At 44.0% G+C, this 23,274-nt stretch overlaps 1 protein-coding gene across 3 annotated transcripts; it reads left to right on the top strand.

Annotated features, from left to right (window-relative positions):
* The first annotated feature begins 67 nt into the window (after positions 1 to 67).
* Positions 68 to 22,881, top strand: LOC131200993 (dual specificity protein phosphatase 13-like). 3 transcript variants are annotated; one of them, XM_058188466.1, is made up of 5 exons: positions 68 to 158; positions 301 to 545; positions 10,874 to 11,076; positions 16,215 to 16,435; positions 20,121 to 22,881. In XM_058188466.1, the coding sequence occupies exons 3-5, from the start codon at positions 10,916 to 10,918 to the stop codon at positions 20,342 to 20,344; spliced, it is 606 nt and encodes a 201-aa protein (XP_058044449.1). In that variant the 5' UTR covers positions 68 to 158; positions 301 to 545; positions 10,874 to 10,915; the 3' UTR covers positions 20,345 to 22,881. The 3 variants fall into 3 exon arrangements, with proteins under 3 accessions (XP_058044449.1, XP_058044447.1, XP_058044450.1); XM_058188464.1 differs by having other exon boundaries at positions 69 to 158; positions 10,870 to 11,076; XM_058188467.1 differs by lacking the exons at positions 68 to 158; positions 301 to 545 and adding an exon at positions 15,369 to 15,487 and having other exon boundaries at positions 10,910 to 11,076.
* The last annotated feature ends 393 nt before the right edge of the window (positions 22,882 to 23,274 follow it).

Genomic DNA, 23,274 nt, shown 5'->3' on the forward strand with positions numbered 1-23,274 from the left:
CGTCACTCATGTTTCCAGCCACGCTGGTCTCCTGCAGCCCTCTGCCAGTGAAAGCGGAGCCCGGGAGGCAAGAGCTGGATTTAAATTTTATGCAGCCCCGGGATAGGATACAAATTTAGAACAGTCCTTTTGCTATTGCGAGGAAAATATATTGCAAGGTTGGCCTATCCCACTGAAAGTATAAATCTGCAATCCTCTCTCAACTGTAATCCTTTCCCAGGTTTTATTTTTTAAGAATCTTAAGCTACTTCTGCCGTCATTTGTAAAGTGGTTTTCTCATATTTCTACCCTTGATTACAGGATGCAGGGGCCAAGAAGCAGGCTGGAAGCCAGGCGCAAGCCAAAAGTATCAGAAACTTAATCTATAAACACACCATGTCGAAACAGTGTTGATCCAGCACCAGCAGAGGGTTGGCTATCGGTGACTAAAAAAAGAAACCAGCCAGAAGGATTAAGCAATAGGCTTTATTACTTGCGGATGAAAGAGGCAAGAGCCTGCAAGAATTGTGCAGAAGACAACAAGAGAAAAAACCAACTGCAACCAGGTACCAATCTTTCTGTTTGTAATTAACAGATTTAATTAACAGATTAACAGACTTGGAAGGGACCTTGTAGGTCATCTAGTCCAACCCCCTGCCTGAGCAGGAGACCCTACACCATTTTTGACAGATGGTTGTCAGTCTCTTCTTTAAAGCTTCCAGTGATGAAGCTCCCACAATTTCTGAAGGCAACTTCTGTTCCATGGGTTGATTGTTCTCACTGTCAGAAAATTTCTCCTTATTTCTAGGTTGAATCTCTTCTTGTTCAGTTTTCATCCATTATTCCTTGTCTGGCCATCAGGTGCCTTGGAAAATAGCTTGACCCCCTCTTCTCTGTGGCAGCCCCTCAAGTATTGGAACCCATGTCTCCCCTAACAATAAGCGTAATTTGAAGAACGTCTTTTCTTATGTAGCTTCTTCTGGTCTTCATCCTACTAAAATACAGGTAGTTCTTGATTTACAACCATTCCTTTAGTGTCCGTTTGAAGTTACACTGCAAAAATTACATTTTGAATATACATTTTGAATACATTTTGAAGTTACACTGCAAAAAACAAAGACAAAAAATTTGCACCAAGACAAATTCCTTGTGTGTCCAATCACACTTGACCAATAAAAATTCTATTCTATTCTATTCTAAAAAAGTAACTTATGACCGTTTTTCACACTTAGCGACCATTGCAACATCCCCGGGGTCATGTGATCGAAATACAGACACTTGGCAACTGGTTCTTACTTATGACAGGTTGCAGTGTCCCAGGGTCACATGATCCCCTTTTGCGACCTTCGGACAGCAAAGTCAAAGGGGAAACCAGATTTACTTAACAACCCTGTTACTTACTTAACCACTGCACTGATTCACTTAACAACCATGGCAAGAACGGTGGTAAAATGGGACAAAAACTCCCATGACAACTATCTTGCTTAGCGACAGAAATGTTGAGAGCTCAATTGTGGTCATAATTCAAGGACTACCTTAATGTCTCATGCGGTGGTGAAATCCAAATTTTTTTACTACCAGTTCTGTGGGCGTGGCTTGCTGGGCATGGTGTGGCTTGCTGGGCATGGCAGGGGAAGGATACTGCCAAATCTCTATTCCTACTCCACTCCAGGGGAAGGATACTGCAAAATCCCCATTCCCACCCCACTCGTAGGCCGTAATAGCTCAGGCTGTTAGAAGCCTGTAGCAATTACTGCAGTTCAAGCCCGGCCCGAGGTTGACTCAGCCTTCCATCCTTTATAAGGTAGGTAAAATGAGGACCCAGATTGTTGGGGGGGCAATAAGTTGACTTTGTAAAATACAAAATACAAATAGAATGAGATTATTGCCTTATACACTGTAAGCCGTCCTGAGTCTTCAGAGAAGGGCGGGATATAAATGTAAACAAATAAAATAAAATAAAAACTCTGGGACCAGCCAGAGGTGGCATTTGCCGGTTCTCTGAACTACTCAAAATTTCCGCTACCAGCTCTCCAGAACCTATCAGAACCTGCCAGATTTCACCCCTGGTCTCATGGCTAAAAATAAATCTTTGGAGCCGCCTAGGAACCTCAGGGCACCCAGGTCTGGCTGAAAGGAAGCGTACAAGTCCCAGTGTTTTCCTCCCAGGCAATGAAAAACAGCTCCCCAAAAACCTGGTTTTTGGTAAGCTCGAAGGAATTCATGCAGGGAGAAAATTCAGTTGCATGCATCAAATCCAGAGACTCCCAAGGTCCAATGTTATTTTAAACAGTAAAACCTCCTGAATGTTTAGGAGAGACAAGGACCTCCAATTTATGATGTGATTTGGCACATCATAAATTGGAGGTATGATCTAATATTAGAGTGGAAGGGACCTTGTAGGTCATCTAGTCCAACCCCCTGCCTGAGCAGGAGACCCTACACCATTTTTGACAGATGGTTGTCAGTCTCTTCTTTAAAGCTTCCAGTGATGAAGCTCCCACAATTTCTGAAGGCAACTTCTGTTCCATGGGTTGATTGTTCTCACTGTCAGAAAATTTCTCCTTATTTCTAGGTTGAATCTCTTCTTGTTCAGTTTTCATCCATTATTCCTTGTCTGGCCATCAGGTGCCTTGGAAAATAGCTTGACCCCCTCTTCTCTGTGGCAGCCCCTCAAGTATTGGAACCCATGTCTCCCCTAACAATAAGCGTAATTTGAAGAACGTCTTTTCTTATGTAGCTTCTTCTGGTCTTCATCCTACTAAAATACAGGTAGTTCTTGATTTACAACCATTCCTTTAGTGTCCGTTTGAAGTTACACTGCAAAAATTACATTTTGAATATACATTTTGAATACATTTTGAAGTTACACTGCAAAAAACAAAGACAAAAAATTTGCACCAAGACAAATTCCTTGTGTGTCCAATCACACTTGACCAATAAAAATTCTATTCTATTCTATTCTAAAAAAGTAACTTATGACCGTTTTTCACACTTAGCGACCATTGCAACATCCCCGGGGTCATGTGATCGAAATACAGACACTTGGCAACTGGTTCTTACTTATGACAGGTTGCAGTGTCCCAGGGTCACATGATCCCCTTTTGCGACCTTCGGACAGCAAAGTCAAAGGGGAAACCAGATTTACTTAACAACCCTGTTACTTACTTAACCACTGCACTGATTCACTTAACAACCATGGCAAGAACGGTGGTAAAATGGGACAAAAACTCCCATGACAACTATCTTGCTTAGCGACAGAAATGTTGAGAGCTCAATTGTGGTCATAATTCAAGGACTACCTTAATGTCTCATGCGGTGGTGAAATCCAAATTTTTTTACTACCAGTTCTGTGGGCGTGGCTTGCTGGGCATGGTGTGGCTTGCTGGGCATGGCAGGGGAAGGATACTGCCAAATCTCTATTCCTACTCCACTCCAGGGGAAGGATACTGCAAAATCCCCATTCCCACCCCACTCGTAGGCCGTAATAGCTCAGGCTGTTAGAAGCCTGTAGCAATTACTGCAGTTCAAGCCCGGCCCGAGGTTGACTCAGCCTTCCATCCTTTATAAGGTAGGTAAAATGAGGACCCAGATTGTTGGGGGGGCAATAAGTTGACTTTGTAAAATACAAAATACAAATAGAATGAGATTATTGCCTTATACACTGTAAGCCGTCCTGAGTCTTCAGAGAAGGGCGGGATATAAATGTAAACAAATAAAATAAAATAAAAACTCTGGGACCAGCCAGAGGTGGCATTTGCCGGTTCTCTGAACTACTCAAAATTTCCGCTACCAGCTCTCCAGAACCTATCAGAACCTGCCAGATTTCACCCCTGGTCTCATGGCTAAAAATAAATCTTTGGAGCCGCCTAGGAACCTCAGGGCACCCAGGTCTGGCTGAAAGGAAGCGTACAAGTCCCAGTGTTTTCCTCCCAGGCAATGAAAAACAGCTCCCCAAAAACCTGGTTTTTGGTAAGCTCGAAGGAATTCATGCAGGGAGAAAATTCAGTTGCATGCATCAAATCCAGAGACTCCCAAGGTCCAATGTTATTTTAAACAGTAAAACCTCCTGAATGTTTAGGAGAGACAAGGACCTCCAATTTATGATGTGATTTGGCACATCATAAATTGGAGGTATGATCTAATATTAGAGTGGGGATAAAAATACGGATGTTTTCCTTTATGTCAGAAGACACAGATGTATTTAAAGCAGGGATAATGGCCTCGGGCAAAACTAGCTGTTTGCCACTGCAGAGATTTATCTCAGATAGACTGAAGCCTTCCAGACATAGATGCCCATCTTCACTGTGAAGATGTTCGATATGAAGTGACTCTTCCTATTTTCTTTTTTTTCTTTTTTTTCTTTTTATTCAAAAAGTTTTACAGAAAATTCCCCTTCCTCCCCCTCCCTCCCCCTCCCTTCACAACCCCTCGCCCCGACTTCCCGGAACGAGCACAAGGTATAGTTAAAAATAAAACAAACATATGCTAAAAAATTTTCGTCCCAACTTAATTATACCCCCACAATCATCAATTCCTAACTTCCCCCAAAAACAATCAAAAATAATACATCATAATCATTCAAAAACAGTCTGATAACTCTCAGTCTGATATCTACTTTGAATATAGTCAATCCATTTTTTCCATTCCTTTAAGTATCTTTCTTGCGTATTGTCTTTCAAAAAGGCTGATATCTTCACCATCTCAGTCAAATTGGCAACTTTCAATATCCATTCTTCTATTGTAGGTACTTCTTTTTTCTTCCAGTATTGTCCTATTAGTAATCTTGCTGCTGTTATTAGATTTAAAATCAATTTAGTCTCAATTACTGTACAGTCCGTAATAATTCCCAACAGAAAAAATTGCGGCAGGAACTTTATCTTCTTTTTCAAAACATTTTGTAAAATCCACCAAATTTTTATCCAAAAGGCCTTTATATCCTTACAAGTCCAAGTACAAGTTTTTTTCTATTAAAAAAAATAAGAAGGGAAGAGAAGACATTACTGAGTTCCAAGCGGTCAGTGCGATGCTTGTGAAGCTAAACGTATCCTGGTGTAAGGCCCGGCCTCTCCCCCTTATTCAAGAAAGTAAAGACTCTTGAAACTTAGGGAATAGGGAAGAAAATGGTAAGTGAACACCTGTCTACCCTAGACGAGTTCAAATCACCAGGACCGGATGGATTACACCCCAAGGTTCTGAAGGAACTGGCAGACGTGATCTCAGAACCACTGAACTATATCTTTCAAAGATCCTGGAGCACAGGGGAGCTGCCAGAGGACTGGAAAAGAGCTGATGTAGTTCCCATCTTCAAAAAAGGAAAAAAAACAGATCCAGGAAACTACAGACCTATCAGTCTGACCTCAATACCGGGGAAGATTCTGGAAAAGATAATCAAGCAACGAATCACCGAACACCTAGAAGCAAACAAAGTAATAACCAAAAGCCAACATGGGTTTGTCAAAAACAGATCATGCCAGACTAATCTTATCGCATTCTTTGACAAAATGACAAAATTAGTAGACCAGAGGAATGCTGTTGATATAATTTACTTGGACTTCAGTAAAGCATTTGATAAAGTAGACCATAACCTACTACTAGATAAAGTAGAAAATGTGGGTTAGACAGCACCACCACCAGATGGATTCGTAACTGGCTGACCAACCGCACTCAACGTGTAGTCCTCAACGGAACTACATCCACATGGAGGAAGTATGCAGTGGAGTACCCCAAGGCTCTGTTTTAGGCCCAGTACTCTTCAACATCTTCATCAATGACTTGGACGAGGGATAGATGGGGAACTCATCAAATTTGCAGATGACACCAAGCTGGCAGGAATAGCCAACACTCCAGAAGATAGGCTCAAGTTACAGAAAGATCTTGACAGACTTGAACATTGGGCGCTATCTAACAAAATGAAATTCAACAGTGAAAAAGTAAGGTTCTACATTTAGGCCAAAAACAAAATGCACCAGTACCGTATATGTGGTACCTTGCTCAATAGTAGTACCTGTGAGAGGGATCTTGGAGTCCTAGTGGATAACCATCTAGATATGAGCCAGCAGTGTGCAGCAGCTGTTAAAAAGCCAACACAGTTCTGGGCTGCATAAACAGAGGATAGAATCAAGATCACGTGAAGTGCTAGTACCACTTTATAATGCCTTGGTAAGGCCACACTTGGAATATTGCATCCAGTTTTGGTCGCCACGATGTAAAAAGATGTTGAGACTCTAGAAAGAGTGCAGAGAAGAGCAACAAAGATGATTAGGGACTGGAGGATAAAACATATGAAGAACGGTTGCAGGAACTGGGTATGTCTAGTTTAACAAAAAGAAGGACTAGGGGAGACATGATAGCAGTGTTCCAATATCTCAGGGGCTGCCACAGAGAAGTGGGAGTTGGGCTGTTCTCCAGAGCACCTGAGGGTAGAACAAGAAGCAATGGGTGGAAACTGATCAAGGAAAGAAGCAACTTAGAACTAAGGAGAAATTTCCTGACAGTTAGAACAATTAATAAGTGGAACGACTTGCCTTCAGAAGTTGTGAATGCTCCAACACTGGAAATTTTTAAGAAAATGTTGGATAACCATCTGACTGAGATGGTGTAGGGTTTCCTGCCTGGGCAGGGGGTTGGACTAGAAGGCCTCCAAGGTCCCTTCCAACTCTGATGTTATGTTATGTAACTTGGCATTTCAAAAGGAACCTTTTATTGAACAGGGGTGATAGCAGGGCGAAAAGAAAGCAGAGTCTCAGGGCCCACAGGCCGTACAGTTAGAGTAAAGGTATTAGAAACCTGTTGTGCCCCAGGCCCAAGTAGGCCTGGGGCACAACAGGTTTCTAATACCTTTACTCTAACTGTAGGTAGTAATAAACGCAGCCTGTGGAAAAACAAACTTTATTCGAACAGCTGGAAATTACTTCATTCCCACTGTTGTTCACCTCAAACTAAAACAAATGCCTCCCAACACAAATTCCTCAGTTATCTTGCAAACCTTGGTCCAATTAGGCAAACTGCCAAAGGCTCTTCCTGGCAAATGTCCAGAAGCCACAAAAACAAAGATGTAGACAAAGCAGAAGATGAAGCAGAAGACCCAGCTACAATGTTGTTTTCCGGCAAAGCTCAAACGCCGGTGCTGGTCTGTTTTAAGCCTTATGGGAGGGGCCAGTCATCTCTTGGCCCTACTCCTGAGTTGTCCTCTCTGCTTGAACTGCTCTTGCCTTCTGGCAGCTCTTCTCATGCATGCATTAGGAACAGGCTCCTCCTGTTCCTCTGCCTCACTACCATCAGTCTCTGAAGGCTCTGGAGTCTGCACCTCACTTCCCAAAGGCCCTGGCCTCACCTCAGCCTCATCGCTGTCCGACTCCGTTGCCAGCTCCGTAGGCTGCTGACGGACCACAACAAAAACCCTTCCAACAGTCCCATGTGGATTCAGCCAATCCGCAGGTGCAAAGATGTTACTGTATCGGCCGCTCTGAGAATCTGATAAGGGAACTTTCTCAGGGTCATCCTCTACTGGCTTTCGAGCGATGCAACCCACATGGCCTTACACTCCCCAAAAAGGTGCAAAAAATGCCAGGGTGCTTAGGCACCAGGTTAAAAGTTATAAATCAATAAATTGCAGGATGCAGGATACATAGAGAAGAAAGTAATAAATAAAGAAAGTAATTAAAAATCCCCCCTTTCCCTAAAGAATGGCAGATACATGGATCTGACCCCTGGGAAGTAGTTTTTATCTGCACCATGTCAGCTATTGCTCCTTATGTACTACTCAGGGCCAAGGAAGCATCTCTGAACATTGCCTGAAGTCAGTAACAGGTTGGATGAAGGCAAGCAAACTGAAATCTTAGCCAACTAGTGCGGACCGAGAGGAAACCGGATCTGGGGAACTGAAAGAGCAGGCCTGCAACTTGGATATATGCTCCTTCAACCTCACCTGGATTCCCTGGATCGCCAGGTCATGTAGAGCAATGGTGATATTCAGCCAGTTTGGACCGGTTTGGGTAAACCGGTAGTGGCAACCTGGGCCCGCCCACCCTGGTGCTATGCTATCCTAGTTAACCACGTTTTCTAAGCTGCGTGCACGAGCATAGTGCATGCACGGAAGGCACACACACAAGTGAAGTGAGTGTGTGCGCACGCTCACATTTTCGGTGCACGGCGAATCGGTGGTAAAATTCACCTCTGATGTAGAGGTTGCGGGGACATACAATTTCACGCAGTTGCACCGGTGCACCAATTGCATCACTTCCTGAGCTGGTTGCATTTGAGAACGGTCATCCATGCCTCAGTTACATCCTCTCTTAGTTATTGCAATGTGCTCCACAGGGGGCTACATCATGCTTCTCAGCAATCAAGGACGTAAGCAATGTTGTGCACCCATGTTTGTTTGCCTATTTGTTAAATTTATTTGTTTGCATTCTCACCACAAGGTGACTCTGGGTGGCTTACAAGGTTAAAAACAATAAAACTATGTATGTATGTATGTATGAATATGTCTGTGTTTGCACGCACACACTTACATGCATATTGCTATATATCACATAGCAGTAAAATTATAAATTATGCCAAAAAGATGGGAAAGGGGGGAGCAACGTGTGCAGGGAGTGAGGTGGGAATCTGCTATTAGCCCATCAATCATTTCCAGCGTGTTGGAAGAAATATCCATCTGGTTCAGTTCCAAGTTGGGAGAAAGACACTGGAAACATGGAGGCTGATTGGAAAGATGGTTTAATGATGAAGCAGAACCACATGGGTTTGTGGCTCTGGGCAGCTGACCACATTGGAGTTGGTGGGGGAGTTTTATACCTTCTCTTAGGCTTTGTACTTGAGTTTCCTGTTCCTGTTCAAGAACATGTATTCTATTGGCTGTTGTCAGACTCCATGTAGGGGCCCTGTAGGGGTTGTTTAGGGGTCATATCTGGCTCTATAGGCAAAGTGCAAATCCTAGGTGTTTGCCTGAGTTAAGTTTGGTTGAGGGTGATGCAAGGACTGAAATACCCTTAGGAGATTGTGCAATGTAGGGAGCTCTTTGTCTTCTGCCAATTAGTAGTGGGTTAATCCTATTATGTCCTGAAGGATCATGTCTTGTTCTTAATCCCATCACCCTGGAGCTGAAGGTCTTTTGTTTTGTAGATAGGCTGGCCCAGTCTTTCTTAATGGGCACAAAATATATGCTGGGGGCAGGGAAACTGAGTCTGCTTTCTCTCTTTTTAAGAGCATGTTTCTCCACTTCTGCCTTTTTAATATTTCTCAAAATATTTCATTCTTCTAAGAAAGGGTGGGTGCTAACTTTCCACAAGCGTATGTAAAAACAGGAGGATGAAATCATAAGGCAAAGAATTTAAAAACAGGAGATTTCAGGAAAGAAAGAAAAAAGTGTGTGTTTATGTCAACACGGCTCACTCTCCATATCTTTCTGCCTTTGCAAACAGTCCTTGCTTCCACCATCTCCATAAACAGCTTCCTGCACTCTTGAGCTGTGGTGGCGCAGTGGTTAGAGTGCAGTACTGCAGGCTACTTCTGCTGATCACCGGCTGCCAGCAGTTTGGCAGATTGAATGTCACCTGGCTCACGGTTGACTCAGCCTTCCATCCTTCCAAGGTTGGTAAAATGAGGACCCAGATTGTTGGGGGCAAGAGGCTGACTCTGTAAACTGCTTAGAGAGGGCTGTAAAAGAACTATGAAGCGGTATATAAATCTAAGTGCTATTGCTATTGCTACTGCACTGTTTTTGGGTCCTATAAGCTTCTCATCTCCCTGTCTTTGAAGATCTCATCAATTCAGTCCAATCACAATTGTCTTGGTTTTTCACCATGGATCTTTTTCTTCATATATTTGTTTTCTGGTTTGCTCCGTATTCATTCTCTCTCAGATCTCCTTGAAGACTTTCTACCCTGGACCCTCACTTTGTATTCAGTCCCCAATCATTCCTCAACCGTTTATTCTCAGCTAACTTGTTCTGCTACATGTTTCCATGCTGAACTGGAAGAAGAAGACGCTTTTTTCCCTCAATGGCCAACAAAGAAGCCTTGGAGGAGGAGAAAAGAGCAATTTAGAACACTGTTGTTGTTGTTGTTAATTGCGAAGTTGTATCTGACCCATCACGACCCATGGACAACATTCCTCCAGGCCTTCCTGTCCTCTATCATCCTCTGGAGTCCATTTAAGCTCATGCCTACTGCTTCAGTGACTCCATCCAGCCACCTTGTTCTCTGTCGTCCCATTCTTCTTTTGCCCTCAATCTTTCCCAGCATTAGGCTCTTCTCCAGTGAGTCCTTCCTTTTCATTAGGTGGCCAAAGTATTTGAGCTTCCTCTTCAGAATCTGGCCTTCTAAAGAGCAGTCAGGGTTGATCTCCTCTAGGACTTACCGGTTTGATAGCCTTGGAGTCCAAGGGACTCGCAGGAGTCTTCTCCAGCACCTTAGTTCAAAGGCCTCAATTCTTTATTGCTCAGCCTTTCTGATGGTCCAACTTTCACAGCCATACATTGCAAATGGGAAAACCATAGCCTTGACTATCCCTTTCATGAATCACTGCCTTGTCGTGATGAAGGGGCTTGTGTACCTCAGTGCAGCTATGAGCTATGTCGTGTAGGAGCACCCAAGACAGACAGGTCATAGCAGAGAGTTCTGACAAAACGTGATCCACTGGAGAAGGAAATGGCAACTCACTCCAGTATTTTTGCCATGAAAACCCAATGGACAGTTTAGAACAAGGGTCTCCAACCTTGGTCCTTTTAAAACTTGTGGACTTCAACTCCCAGCCAGCAAAGCTGGCTGAGGAACTCTGGAAGTTGAATCCACAAGTCTTAAAGGGACCAAGGTTGGAGACCCCTGGTTTAGAATACTAGTTATATGCACAATATCATAATTAATGGAAAACCTTTGTTTCCAGACAGGTCAGTGGGGAATCATCGTGTGAATAAAAGTATAGAGCAGCCATGACCAATCTAAGCACCCGTTCTTCCCACAATCCCAGTCCAGAGAGGAAAAACAATTATGAGACCCCAACACTGTCCGAACTGCAGAGACTGGTATGGGCAAGAGGAGGATCTGATAATCATGTGGACCAAGTATGGCCAAACCTCTACCTTGGAGATGCGTAAGTAGGATGGTTCAGGGGTGGGTTCTACTTACCTTTACTACCGGTTTGCAACGGGAGCGTGCATGCGCTTCTGCACATGCCCAGATCACCCACGATGACGTGGCAGGTGGGCAGAGCCTCCCGCCAGTTTTACTACTGGTTCTATAGAACCGGACCGAACCGGGAGCAACCCCACTGGGATGGTTGCTTAGAAGCATTATCTACTGATCACTCCCTTTTTCAAAAGTGTCCCAAAAGTGCCTTCACCTCCAGTGATTCAACAGGGCTCATTGGTATATTTCCACCCACAATAGGAGAGTCCACAAGGCACAAAAGCCAAGATGGTGGTGGGGACAACACAATCAAGGCTCTGGTTTTTCTGTACATCACATCTCGACCTTTTGGGACCAATCCCTCTGAAGATTTCTGCCATAATTTATCTACCCTTCTGAGAGGGAGATTCTTACCACTGAGAATCCCGATGTCGTGTCCCACTCCTCCGCTGACGGCCGGGTCAGGGAAATCCGAATCAGGCTTGCCTCTGCAGCTCTGCCCAAAGTCCTAGCAAAGTCCTCAGAGCAGGCAGGAGACCAGAAAGTGACTTCAGCAAGATAAGTTCGACTTTTGCCTGACTCAGAGACTGCCAGAAAGTAGCTCCTTTATATAGGCCATGGGGTGTGGCTCCATGACTCAGCACTCATTAAGGCCTGCCCCTCCCTTCCTTCTGTTGCCTCCGCCTATCCAGCCTTCTGATGCGAGGGTCACACCAATCAGCAGCTGTTGGGAATAAACCCTCCTCAGGCTCACATGCTGTGGAGGAGGGGGAGGGGTCTAGCTGCTCCGTTTGCCTGGGCATGGAGTCAGGGCTGGGGCCGGGAGATGCTCCTTCTTCTGCAGTTTGTGTGAGCATGGAGCCAGGACTGGGGCCGGGAGGCATACATTCCTCAGTGTTCGGGAGCAGGTAAGAAGGCCCCGACTGCTCTGAGTGCGGGCAAGACACAACACCCATGGAGGGCTGGGAATGACCCAACATAGGGAGCCCAATAAAATGAAATAGAGTGAGCAGTTTTGCCCACTCAAAATTCACTTACCCCATGTTTCCATGAAAATAAGACCAGGTCTTATATTAATTTTTGCTCCAAAAGACGCATTAGGGATTATTTTCCGGTTAGGTCTTTATTTTTGGTAAAATATGGTACTAAATGCGGTCCCCTGGCTAATAATCTTAACTGAGGCTTATTTTGAGGGTAGGGCTTATATTACGAGCATCCTGAAAAATCATGCTAGGGCTTATTTTCCTCTTGGGTCTGTATTTATTTAACAACATTTATAAACCATCCGAATCTGACCAACTTGTTTAATCAAAAAGACCAAGGAACTCCACTCATTTTGTGTTTCTAATAGCTAGGGATTGTGAAACTTTCTGTGAAATAGTCAAAGGAGGGTGACAAAGAAGTCTTGTGCATCTTATTCACTTTCAAAGCTGACACCAGCCAGAGCATAGAACAACACAGAGAAGCAGTGCAAGGTCAGAAGATGTGGAGAGACCTGGCCCAGAGAATTGCCAAGAGTCGGACATGACTGAATGGATGATGTCATCACCATCAGCATGTTATTTTCACTTTTTTAAAATTACCTTGGCCACTTGTACCTGTGTGGACTTCAACTCCCAAAATTCTGGGTGTCCAAGGTTGAGAGACACTGATCTAAGATGTAATGCAGAGATAGTTTTTTTTTAAAAAAGAAAAAAAAAGAACATGGTTAGTTGCCCTCAGGATCTCCAAATTCATTTTTTCCAGCAAAATCTTGAAAGTCTTCAATTCCATGGAAAATAAATGAATGGCTGAGTCACCATCTGTATGCAATGAAACTGCACAGACCCTGGAATGGGTGGAGCGTAAAGAACTACATATTGTAGGGAAGTGTTCTGATGTAGGCTTTCTTAGAAATTAAACAGCACAAACGTAGTCCTAGCAAACCTCTTTAATTCATATGGCTGTGAATTACTTTCATTTACAGTCCGCATGACTTGATAAACAGTCTTTCAGGGGAAGGTTATCAACGTGGAACTATCTCACATGGAACGCTGCCAAAGAGCTAATTTCCAGACACAGGGCAAGGCCAGTTTGGCACAGAGTCACAAACAGAAGTTTCAACTCTTGAATCGGCCATATGAACTAATTGCTTCCTGCAAAAGCTCACGTCCTGTTCGCTTCTCTTTTATGTCTTATGAGAGGGGTCAATCATCTCCAAGCCTTACTCCCAAGTCGACCCTGTTTCCTTAATTTTTCCTGTCTCCTGGCAGCTCTGCACATGCGCACACTGGGAACAGGCTCACGCTGATCTTCTGCCTTGCTAATGTCAGACTCCGGAGGCAGCAAATGACTATGGCCCCCTCTCTGCCTCTAACTCAGAGCCCCCGTCCAAGCCTTCCCCCAGACTCCAGGACTGGCCCAAGTTCCTTCCCAACCTCCTCACTGTCTGAATCTGCCGCCAGCTCTGCTGACTGCTGGCAGGCCACAACAGGAAGTGTGCTAACATTTGGTGGCCAAAAATCAGAGGAAGCCTGGTAGTACATCTCCTCACTAGCACATTTTAATAAATGCATAGAGGTAAGATCTTGTGAGCTCCTGAAAGCTTCTCCATTTAATTATGGTTGTTAGTCTGAAAACACATTACCAGTCTCTTACATTCTGCATGCCCAGCTAATTGTTTTCATCATCCATACTGAAGGATCATTAGACAAACGTTCACTGGAGGATAATTAAAAATCAGAGCCGTCGTGACTCTTGTCAAACCATTCCAATCAAACCACCAGCAATGATGTCTAGAACATCTGGTCTGTGAACCAGTGATGGAAGAGAATTCCAGGCCCAGGGGCTGGTGAAAGGAACACTGTCAATCAACCCATATTTCATGATCACAGCCGAACATTTTTTACTTTGATCAAGAGAGTTGCCCAGGGCTTACAAACATCACAGCCCCTGTACAAACTAGGAGAATTCCTGGAGGCCCTTGTCCCAGCATTAAAAGGAAGAAAAACAATTTCTGCTTGTTTCTTTTTTGCTTCAATAGCTAACCAGGAAGGAGGTGACCAAGTGGGAGGGGATGGATCTATTACTCCTGGACCGAGTGGGTTGCAGGTAGCTGAAATTCAGTTGCTAGGAGCCTCTGTGGGCTTCAGCATGATATAGAATAGAATGGAATAGAATTTTTTATTGGCGTGTGATTGGACACACAAGGAATTTGTCTTGGTGCATATGCTCTCAGTGTACATAAAAGAAAAGATACGTTCATTAAGGTACAACATTTACAACACAATTGATGGTCAATATATCAATATAAATCATAAGGATTGCCAGCAACAAAGTTACAGTCATACAGTCATAAGTGGAAGGAGATTGGTGATGGGAACGATGAGAAGATTAATAGTAGTGCAGATTTAGTAAATAGTTTGATAGTGTTGAAGGAATTATTTGTTTAGCAGAGTGATGGCCTTCGGGGGGAAAACTGTTCTTGTGTCTAGTTGTTCTGGTGTGCAGTGCTCTATAGCATTGTTTTGAGAGTAGGAGTTGAAACAGTTTATGTCCTGGATGTGAGGGATCTGTAAATATTTTCACGGCTCTCTTCTTGATTCATGCAGTATACAGGTCCTCAATGGAAGGCAGGTTGGTAGCAATTATTTTTTCTGCAGTTCTAATTATCCTCTGAAGTCTGTGTTTTTCTTGTTGGGTTGCAGAACTGAACCAGACAGTTATAGAGGTGCAGATGACAGACTCAATAATTCCTCTGTAGAACTGAATCAGCAGCTCCTTGGGCAGTTTGAGCTTACTGAGTTGGCGCAGAAAGAACATTCTTTGTTGTCCTTTTTTGATGATGTTTTTGATGTTAGTTGTCCATTTTAGATCTTGCGATATGATAGAACCTAGAAATTTAAAGGTTTCAACTGTTGATATTGTGTTGTCTAGTATTGTGAGAGGTGGAAGTAAGGAAGGGTTTCTCCCATCATTTCTACGGTTTTGAGTGTGTTCAGTTCCAGATTGTTTTGGTTGCACCACAAGGCTAGTCATTCGACCTCTCATCTATATGCGGATTTGTCATTGTCTCGAATGAGACCAATCACTGTTGTGTCATCTGCGAACTTCAGTAGCTTAACAGAATGGTGACCAAGAAGTGATTTATTGATTTTATTTTTATATATTAGACTTAAAAGCCACCTCCCTCACAAGGTGACTCTGGTGTTCAAATAATAGCAATAGCACATAGACTTATATACCGCTTCACAGTGTTTTACAGCCCTCCCTAAACAGTTTACAGAGACAGCGTCTTGCCCCCGACGATCTGGGTCCTCATTCTACCGACTTCGGAAGGATGGAAGCAGAGGTGGGATTCACATAATTTACCAACCAGTTCACCCAGCACCAAAAATGTGAGTGCATGCATGCGCCCGGCCTTCCGCGCATGCACTTTGCTCATCTGCGTGCCTTCCGTGCATGCGCCCAGCCTCAAAATGCGCCTAAATAGGACAGCATAGAGTCAGGGCGGGTGAATGGGCCCACCTGTGATTTCTGCTACCAGTTCGCCTGACCAGTCCGAACCAACTGAATACCACCTCTGGATGGAAGGCTGAGTCAACCTTGAGCCTGGTGAGAGTCAAACTGCCAAATTGCAGGCAGGCAGGCAGGTAGGCAGGCAGGCAGCCGGCAGGCAGCAGAAGTAACCTGGATTATTGCATTCTAACCACTGCGCCACCATGGCTCTCAGACATAAAAACTTGTATGAATCTCTGCATACAAAGTAAAGTAACATTTAACATTCAGAATAACTAAACTAAGTATGGCAGCATGCTTTCTGTGGGCCCCAAATGAGTCAGCAGACCCAGGTCTTCAGTTTTTTGTGAAAGGCCAGGAGAACGTGGGGGGCACCTCACCCCCCAGGGGAGAAAGGAGGGAGACTGTTTCAAAGGATGGAAACAATTGATAGAGAAGGCTCTCTTCCTGAATCCTGCCAGTCAAAGTTCTTTAATTGATGGCTTCCGCAGCATACCCTCCCTGCCTGACCAGGCGGGATGGGACGATGTAATGAGGCGAAGATAGCTCTCCATTCTTCCTCTTCTTTTGATTGTCTTTTGACAAGCCTTGATTGTCTTTTGACAGATGGGCAGCAAGAAGTAAATCCATTCTTCAGCGCATTGGCATCACTCATATCCTTAATGCAGCCGACGGGCCCTACAACATCAACACTGGAGCACGTTATTACCGAGACCTGCCGATTCAGTACTACGGAGTGCAAGCTTTCGATGACAATTCATTTGACATAAGCGTCTTCTTCCACAAGGCTGCCGATTTCATACACAAGGCCTTAAATTCTGTAGGAGGTAAGTGGAGATTTTTTTAAAAATGAGGAATGGCATCCCAAAAAAAGGGGCTGGGCTGTCAGTGTCAGCTATGGAAGCTGAAAGTTATTGCTTATTTTGGGTCAGGAAAGCTTCGCTGGACAGAGGTGACTCTTCTGGCCCATAATTACCAATGGTTATAAACCAGCGGTGAAATGCTCCCGGTTCGGACCGGATCTCCCGATCCGGTAGCGATAGTGGCAGGTGGTTCGGAGAACCGGTAGCAAAAATCCCTGCCACCCCCATGCCCAGCTGAACCACGTGATCATCAGAGGGGTTTTTTTTTTACTTTTGAAAGCATTTTTTCTTCGGCTGAAAAAATGCTTTTAAAAATAAAAAAAAAGGCCTCTGATGATCGCATGGCTCAGCTGGGATCGTCAGAGCCTTTTAAAAGCATTTTTTCTACAACCTCTTCAGCCGAAGAGGTTGTAAAAAATGCTTTTAAAAGGCTTTGACGATCCAGCTGAGTTGCCTGATCGTCAGAGGCTTTTTTTTTGTTTTAAAGGCAAAAAAAATGCTTTTAAAAGAAAACAAAAGCCTCTGACAATCAGGAATCTCAGCTGGGATCATCAGAGCCTTTGAAAAGCCTTTTTTACAACCTCTTCGGCCGAAGAGGTTGTAGAAAAAATGCTTTTAAAAGTAAAAAAAAAAAGTTGGCCACACCCATACAGTCACATTACCCCCCCACCAAGCCACGCCCACAGAACCAGTAGTAACAAATTTTACATTTCACCACTGTTATAAACAGTGGTGGGATTCAGCCGGTTTGGGCCAGTTCGGGTGAACTGGTAGTTAAATTGCTGGCTGGCCCCGGCCCTTCCTGCCCACCCCTTCCATGTGCTCCATTTTGGCTCCCAGTTAAGTGCAGGGAGGCCTCCTAGGCCCAAAACGGTTCATGGGTGTGTGTGACACACACACACACACACCCGCGCAGCTTGTTTTCGTTCCGAGGGGGTGCAGGGAGGCCTACTAGGCCCAAAATGGGATGCGGGGGTGGGTGCATCCCCCCGCAGCCCGTTTTTGCTCCCAGGGAGATGCAGGAGACCAAGTGCTGCCTGTCATACACTCTGGCCATGCCCACCCAGCCGGTCATTAGGGCAGAGAACTGGTTGCTAAATTATTTGAATCCCACCACTGGTTATAAAGTAAAAGGAGATTTGTTTAATTCTTCATGCTTAAAGCTGGGAGTTTTCTACACCAAGTAAATAAGAAAAAGAGGGTGTCTTGGAAGCTTGGGAAAGCAAGATGATCTAAAGTTGAGTTCAGCTTCTGAACTTCAGCTTCTGAACTTCATGGAGACAATCATGCTGACTCTCGGTAGCAATGCAGAATTAGTTCAAAATGATTTTCCAAATCTTCCCAAGAGCCTCTTCAACAGTGCTTTGAATAGTAGTAGTAGTAGTAATAGTAGTAGTAGTAGTAATAATTATTATTATTATTTACACAAAATGACAGTATACATAGCAAACGAGATAACTATGCTGGATTTCGTATCACAGATCACTAGTCGAACACGTCCCAAGCGTTTAGGACCGCGTGATGTATCGGCGAATTATGCGAGCAGATCCCAGTAAGGTGGCCTTCTGCAGCTGACCAATGGTGATCTTGTCAGCGCCAATCGTTTTTAAGTGCTTGCCTAGGTCTTTAGGCACAGCTCCCAGTATGCCGAGTACCACTGGAACCACCTGCACTGGTTTATGCCAGAGTCTCTGCAATTCGATTCTCAAATCTTGATATCTAGTGATAATGATGATGATGATGATGATTTTTAAATGTTCAGTTGACTAAGTTTCATGTTTAATGAATAAAAGAGATAATAATAATAAAATACCAGGTGATGCCCGAATTGAAGAGAAACAACTAGAAAAAATAACAAAATATTGCGATCTGTAAGTTGAAGTTGAGCGATTGTGGAGGAAGAAATCAATGGTTGTACCTATAGTAACAGGGGCCCTTGAGCAATACCCAAAGGGTTGCTTAGATACATGGAAATTTGGAACTTATTAGACCTGAATATCCCGAGATATTCAGGCAGAAATTCAGCATTAGTCTGTATTAGATATAGTCAGATGCTTCCTTAACACCTTTTAGGTCCTTGGCTAGGACTTGAAGTGCTAAGTTTTTTTTAGTCCCAGATTGTGAATCGAACTGAAGATTAAATCAATCATCATCATCATCATCATCATCATCATCATCATCATCTGTTTTATTCATTAAACCTGAAAGGCCTCTGGTGGCTCAACAGACTAAAATCAGTCTGTTATTAACACAGCTGCTTGCAATTACTGCAAGTTCAAGTCCCACCAGGCCCAAGGTTGACTCAGCCTTCCATCCTTTATAAGGTAGATAAAATGAGGACCCAGATTGTTGGGGGCAATAAAAGTTGACCTTGTATATAATATACAAATTGGATGAAGACTATTGCTTAACACAATGTAAGCCGCCCTGAGTCTTCGGAGAAGGGCGGGATATAAATTCAAATAAAAAAATTAAAAAAAAAGTCAGACAACTGAACATTTAAAAATGTGTCACAAATACAGGTGCTAATTAGCACAAAGACTGGTGCTAATCGCTGATACAGGTTGCTGCCAGCATCCTAGATATCAACCAAGTACCTTCTTAAGATGTACGATGTTCCAAGTAGCACATTTTTTTGCAGTTCCGCCAGTGTTATTGCAGGAAGTTGCAATTTCTTGAAGCGTTTTGCAAAATTCTTGGACATGGTACCAAGTGCCCTGATGACAATGGGTATCACTCAGGGGTGAAATCCAGCAAGTTCTGACAGGTTCTGGAGAACCAGTAGCAGAAATTTTGAGCAGTTTGGAGAACCAGTAGAGAAAAATTTTGAGTAGTTTGGAAAACCAGCAAATACCACCTCTGGCTGGCCCCAGAGTGGGGTGGGAATGGAGATTTCGCAGTATCCTTCCCCTGCCACGCCCACCAAGCCACACCATGCCCACCAAGCCACGTCCACAGAACCGGTCATAAAAAAAATTGGATTTCACCACTGGTATCACTGTTACATGTTTCATCCATAGCTGTGTAGGTTTTGATGGCCAGGTCGATATTCCGTAATTTTTTCCCAGTTCTTTTTCTTTGACTCTGGCGTCTCCTGGTACAGCGATATCAATACTGTACGCTTTGGCCCTCAACAACCGTGATATCTAACGTGTTTTATTCCAAATGACGATCCATCTGTATTCGAAAGTCCCACTGATCTTCACCGTCTCATTTTTGGTAACTTTTTCCACTTTGTGCTCCCATGACTTTTCTTTATTATTGACTTTATTATTATTGTGACTTTATTATTGATGACATTATTATTATTATTATTATTGTTGTTGTTATTGTTGTTGTTGTCATCACTGGGGCACTTGGCACCATGTCCAAGAATTTTACAAAACGCATCAAGAAATTGCAGTTTCCTGCAATAACACCAGCGGAACTGCAAAAAACTGCGCTACTCGGAACATCCTACATCTTAAGAAGAAGAAAACGGCCCATTTTTGCTCCCAGTGGGGTTCAGGAGGCCTAGGGCTGCCTGTCACACCCCCTGGCCACGCCCACCATGGCCACACCCACCCACCCAGTCATTAGGGCAGAGAACCGGTTCTTAAATTATTTGAATCCCATCACTGCTGAAGTTGTTTTTGTTATGTCTTTCCAGGCAAGGTCTTTGTCCACTGTGCTATGGGGCTAAGCCGTTCGGCCACTTTAGTGTTGGCGTATTTGATAATCCACGAAAACCTGACACTTGTGGAAGCCTTGAAATCAGTGGACTCTCACAGAGGCATCTGTCCAAACACCGGATTCCTCAGCCAACTCCGAGCCTTGGACATCAAATTAAACAATGAAAAGAAGAGAGATGACACTATGGCGAAAGGGGACTGAATAACTCTGCAAATATAGGAATTCTGCAATACTGATGCTTTCATTTGGAATGATTCAATCAGCAAAACCTTTTACTGAGACTGGGAGGGGAGAAATGCTTCCTTTTATGTAATAAAACTCATGGAGCAGAGTGAAAAATGGGAATAATGTTAAATATAAAGAAGACCAAACTCATGACAATAGGCAAAACCACCGGCCTTAGAATTAACAAGATACTAAAGTGATGGCTAGTGTAGAAAGTTAGCATCCTTCCCTCCCCTAGACGAACGAAATATTCTAGGAAATATTAAAAAGGTAGAATATTATATTTCCCTGGATGAGAAAAGGAGAAACATGTTTTTAAAGACAAAGAACAGCTCCCTGCAGCTCCTTGCCGCCAGCAGATATTTGATGCACATTAAGACTGGGCCAACCTGTCTACAAGACAAAAGTCCTTCCAGCTCCAGGGTGATGGGATTAAGACATGACCCCTCAGGACATAATAGGATTAGTCTTCTACCCATCTAACAGCAGGGCAAAATCACCTGGGGACATTACATCAGCCCAAGCATGACTCCACATGGGAGTCTGACTACAGCCAATAGAATACATGCTCTTGCCACAGGAACAGGAAGCTCAAGGGCAAGGCCCAAGAGAGAGTTTAAATAACCCTCACTCTCCACTCCATGTGTTCAACTGCCCAGGACCTCAAACCCATGTGGTCCTGTCCATCAATAAACCATCTTTCCAATCTGCCTCCGTGCTTCCACTGTCTTTCTCCCCACTTGAAACTGAACCCAGAGGGGTATTTTTCCCCCCACAATAGCTTCTGCCTTTCAGAATCAACCATCAGTAGTAAAGGGAGAAGCAGGTAAGAAAAGCACCGCAGACTTGCATTTGATAGACACGAAGATATTCAGATGTTGTGATTTTTCGGTACCTAAAAAGATCAGAACAATATAAGCCGTGGTATTCCCTCGGATATTCTGTGGAAAAGAATGCTGGACTTTTTAAAAAGCAGGGTAGAAAGAGTAGTCACAGCTTTGAACTTTAGTCTAGGACAGGGGTGTCAAACTCAATTTCATTGAGGGCTGTATCAGGGTTGTGTTTGACTTTGGGGGACCGGGCTGGGTGTGGCCGGGGTGGGCGTGCCCAGCTCGATGTCACTTGTGTCAGGGAAAATGGGCTCCTGAGCTCCGTCTTTGCCTGCGATGGCCTCCTGCAACGCTCTGCTAGTGAAAGCTGGAAACTCTAGATCAGGGGACTCCAACCTTGGCAACTTTAAGCCTGGTGGCTGGGGCATTCTGGGAGTTGAAGTCCTCCAGGCTTCAAGTTGCCAAGGTTCGAGAACCCTGCTCTAAATGACAGCTACAACCCACACATTGCATGCATTGTCCCTGTAATGCATGTAAAAAAAAGGGAAAGGCACCTCAAATATATGGCTATGGACCAGGGGTGGGTTCTACTTACCTTTACTACCGGTTCTCAATGGGAGCACGTGCACATGCGTGCTTCTGCACATGCGCAGAAGCCCCTCGATGACATCTGGGTGGGTGGGGGGAGCCTCCCGATGGTTTTACTACCAGTTCTATAGAACTGGACAGAACCGGGAGCTGTTGTGTCTGCACCCCCCGTGCCGGGCCCCCTGCCAGAAAGTGACTCGGAAAGTGAGGGGGAAGAGCCATCAGGACTTACCTCTGGAGCACCGGCTTCCCTGGCTCAGCTCAGGTGGAGGAGATAACGAGGCCTCCATCCCCTGACTCTTCCCCCCCCAGGCCACGCCTCCAGACCCGGCTGATGGCAATCAGGCCTGGTTGGACCCTAGGTTTCGTAGACAGGAGAGGCGGGAACAACAGAAGCAGGGATGGGGCAGGCCTAGGAAGTGCTGAGTCATGGAGCCACACCCCACAGGATATAAAAGCAGCAAAGGCTGCAATACCTCTTCGTAGCAAGCAAATCAACTGCTTAACTATAGCTGAAGTACTGTTTGTTCCTGGTTGACTCATCAAGAGAGATAACAGAGACACTTGGCAGACGCTCGCTAGTTTGCTGCCAGAGCTGATAGTGCCGGCTAATTAAGTCATCACTCGGACTGAGGCGAGGGGGACAGAACAGGAGCAATCCACCACTGCTATGGACACCATCTTGATCTTTTTGACCTCTCCTCATAAAAACCCCAGAGTGTCTAGCTCGTTTCCATCCTTGTTATTTGTTACTAATAGTGTCAAGTATGGTACATAGAAAAAAAGAAATAGAAAAAAATCCCAGCCAATTCTGTCCTGTATTTGTTCCTATGTTACTTGTTTTCCAATGCTGTTTTAATTAGTCATTTCCACTCTGAATCTAAAATGAATACTATATAATGGAAGTTTTTGCTTTTCATGCTCATGTTAAAACAATTTATTTTTTGTAAAATTTAATTTAATTTTTTGTATAGTAGTATTCTATTTTATACATACATACATATATATATACACCCGCGAAAACCTCAGAAAACACACACACACACACACACATACATATACATACATACATACATACATGCATACATACATACATACATACATACATACATACATACATACATATATATATATATATATATATTTGTTTTCTGAGGTTTTCGCGGGTGTTTGTATGTAGGTCTTTGGTTATTCGGGTTTTCTCCCGCGTAAAATTGGAAGTGTCTTGGCGACGTTTCGACAAAGTCTCATTCGTCATCTTCAGGTTTCAGCTTCGTGCTTCTGGGAGCAATGTGTGATCGCAGCTGTTTCTTCCTTTTAACTGCTAGTGGGGGTTTGAACTGATTGGGTGGGAGCTTGGCTGTGCTCCGATTGGATGGGGTTTTTTTTGTGCTCTGATTGGCCGGGTGTGTGTCCTGTTTGGGTGGGGGCTTGGTTGAGCATATAGGATATATATATATATATATCCTACTTTATAAAAAAAATTAT

Source organism: Ahaetulla prasina, chromosome 6 (assembly GCF_028640845.1).
Source record: "Ahaetulla prasina isolate Xishuangbanna chromosome 6, ASM2864084v1, whole genome shotgun sequence".
Lineage (NCBI taxonomy): Eukaryota > Metazoa > Chordata > Lepidosauria > Squamata > Colubridae > Ahaetulla > Ahaetulla prasina.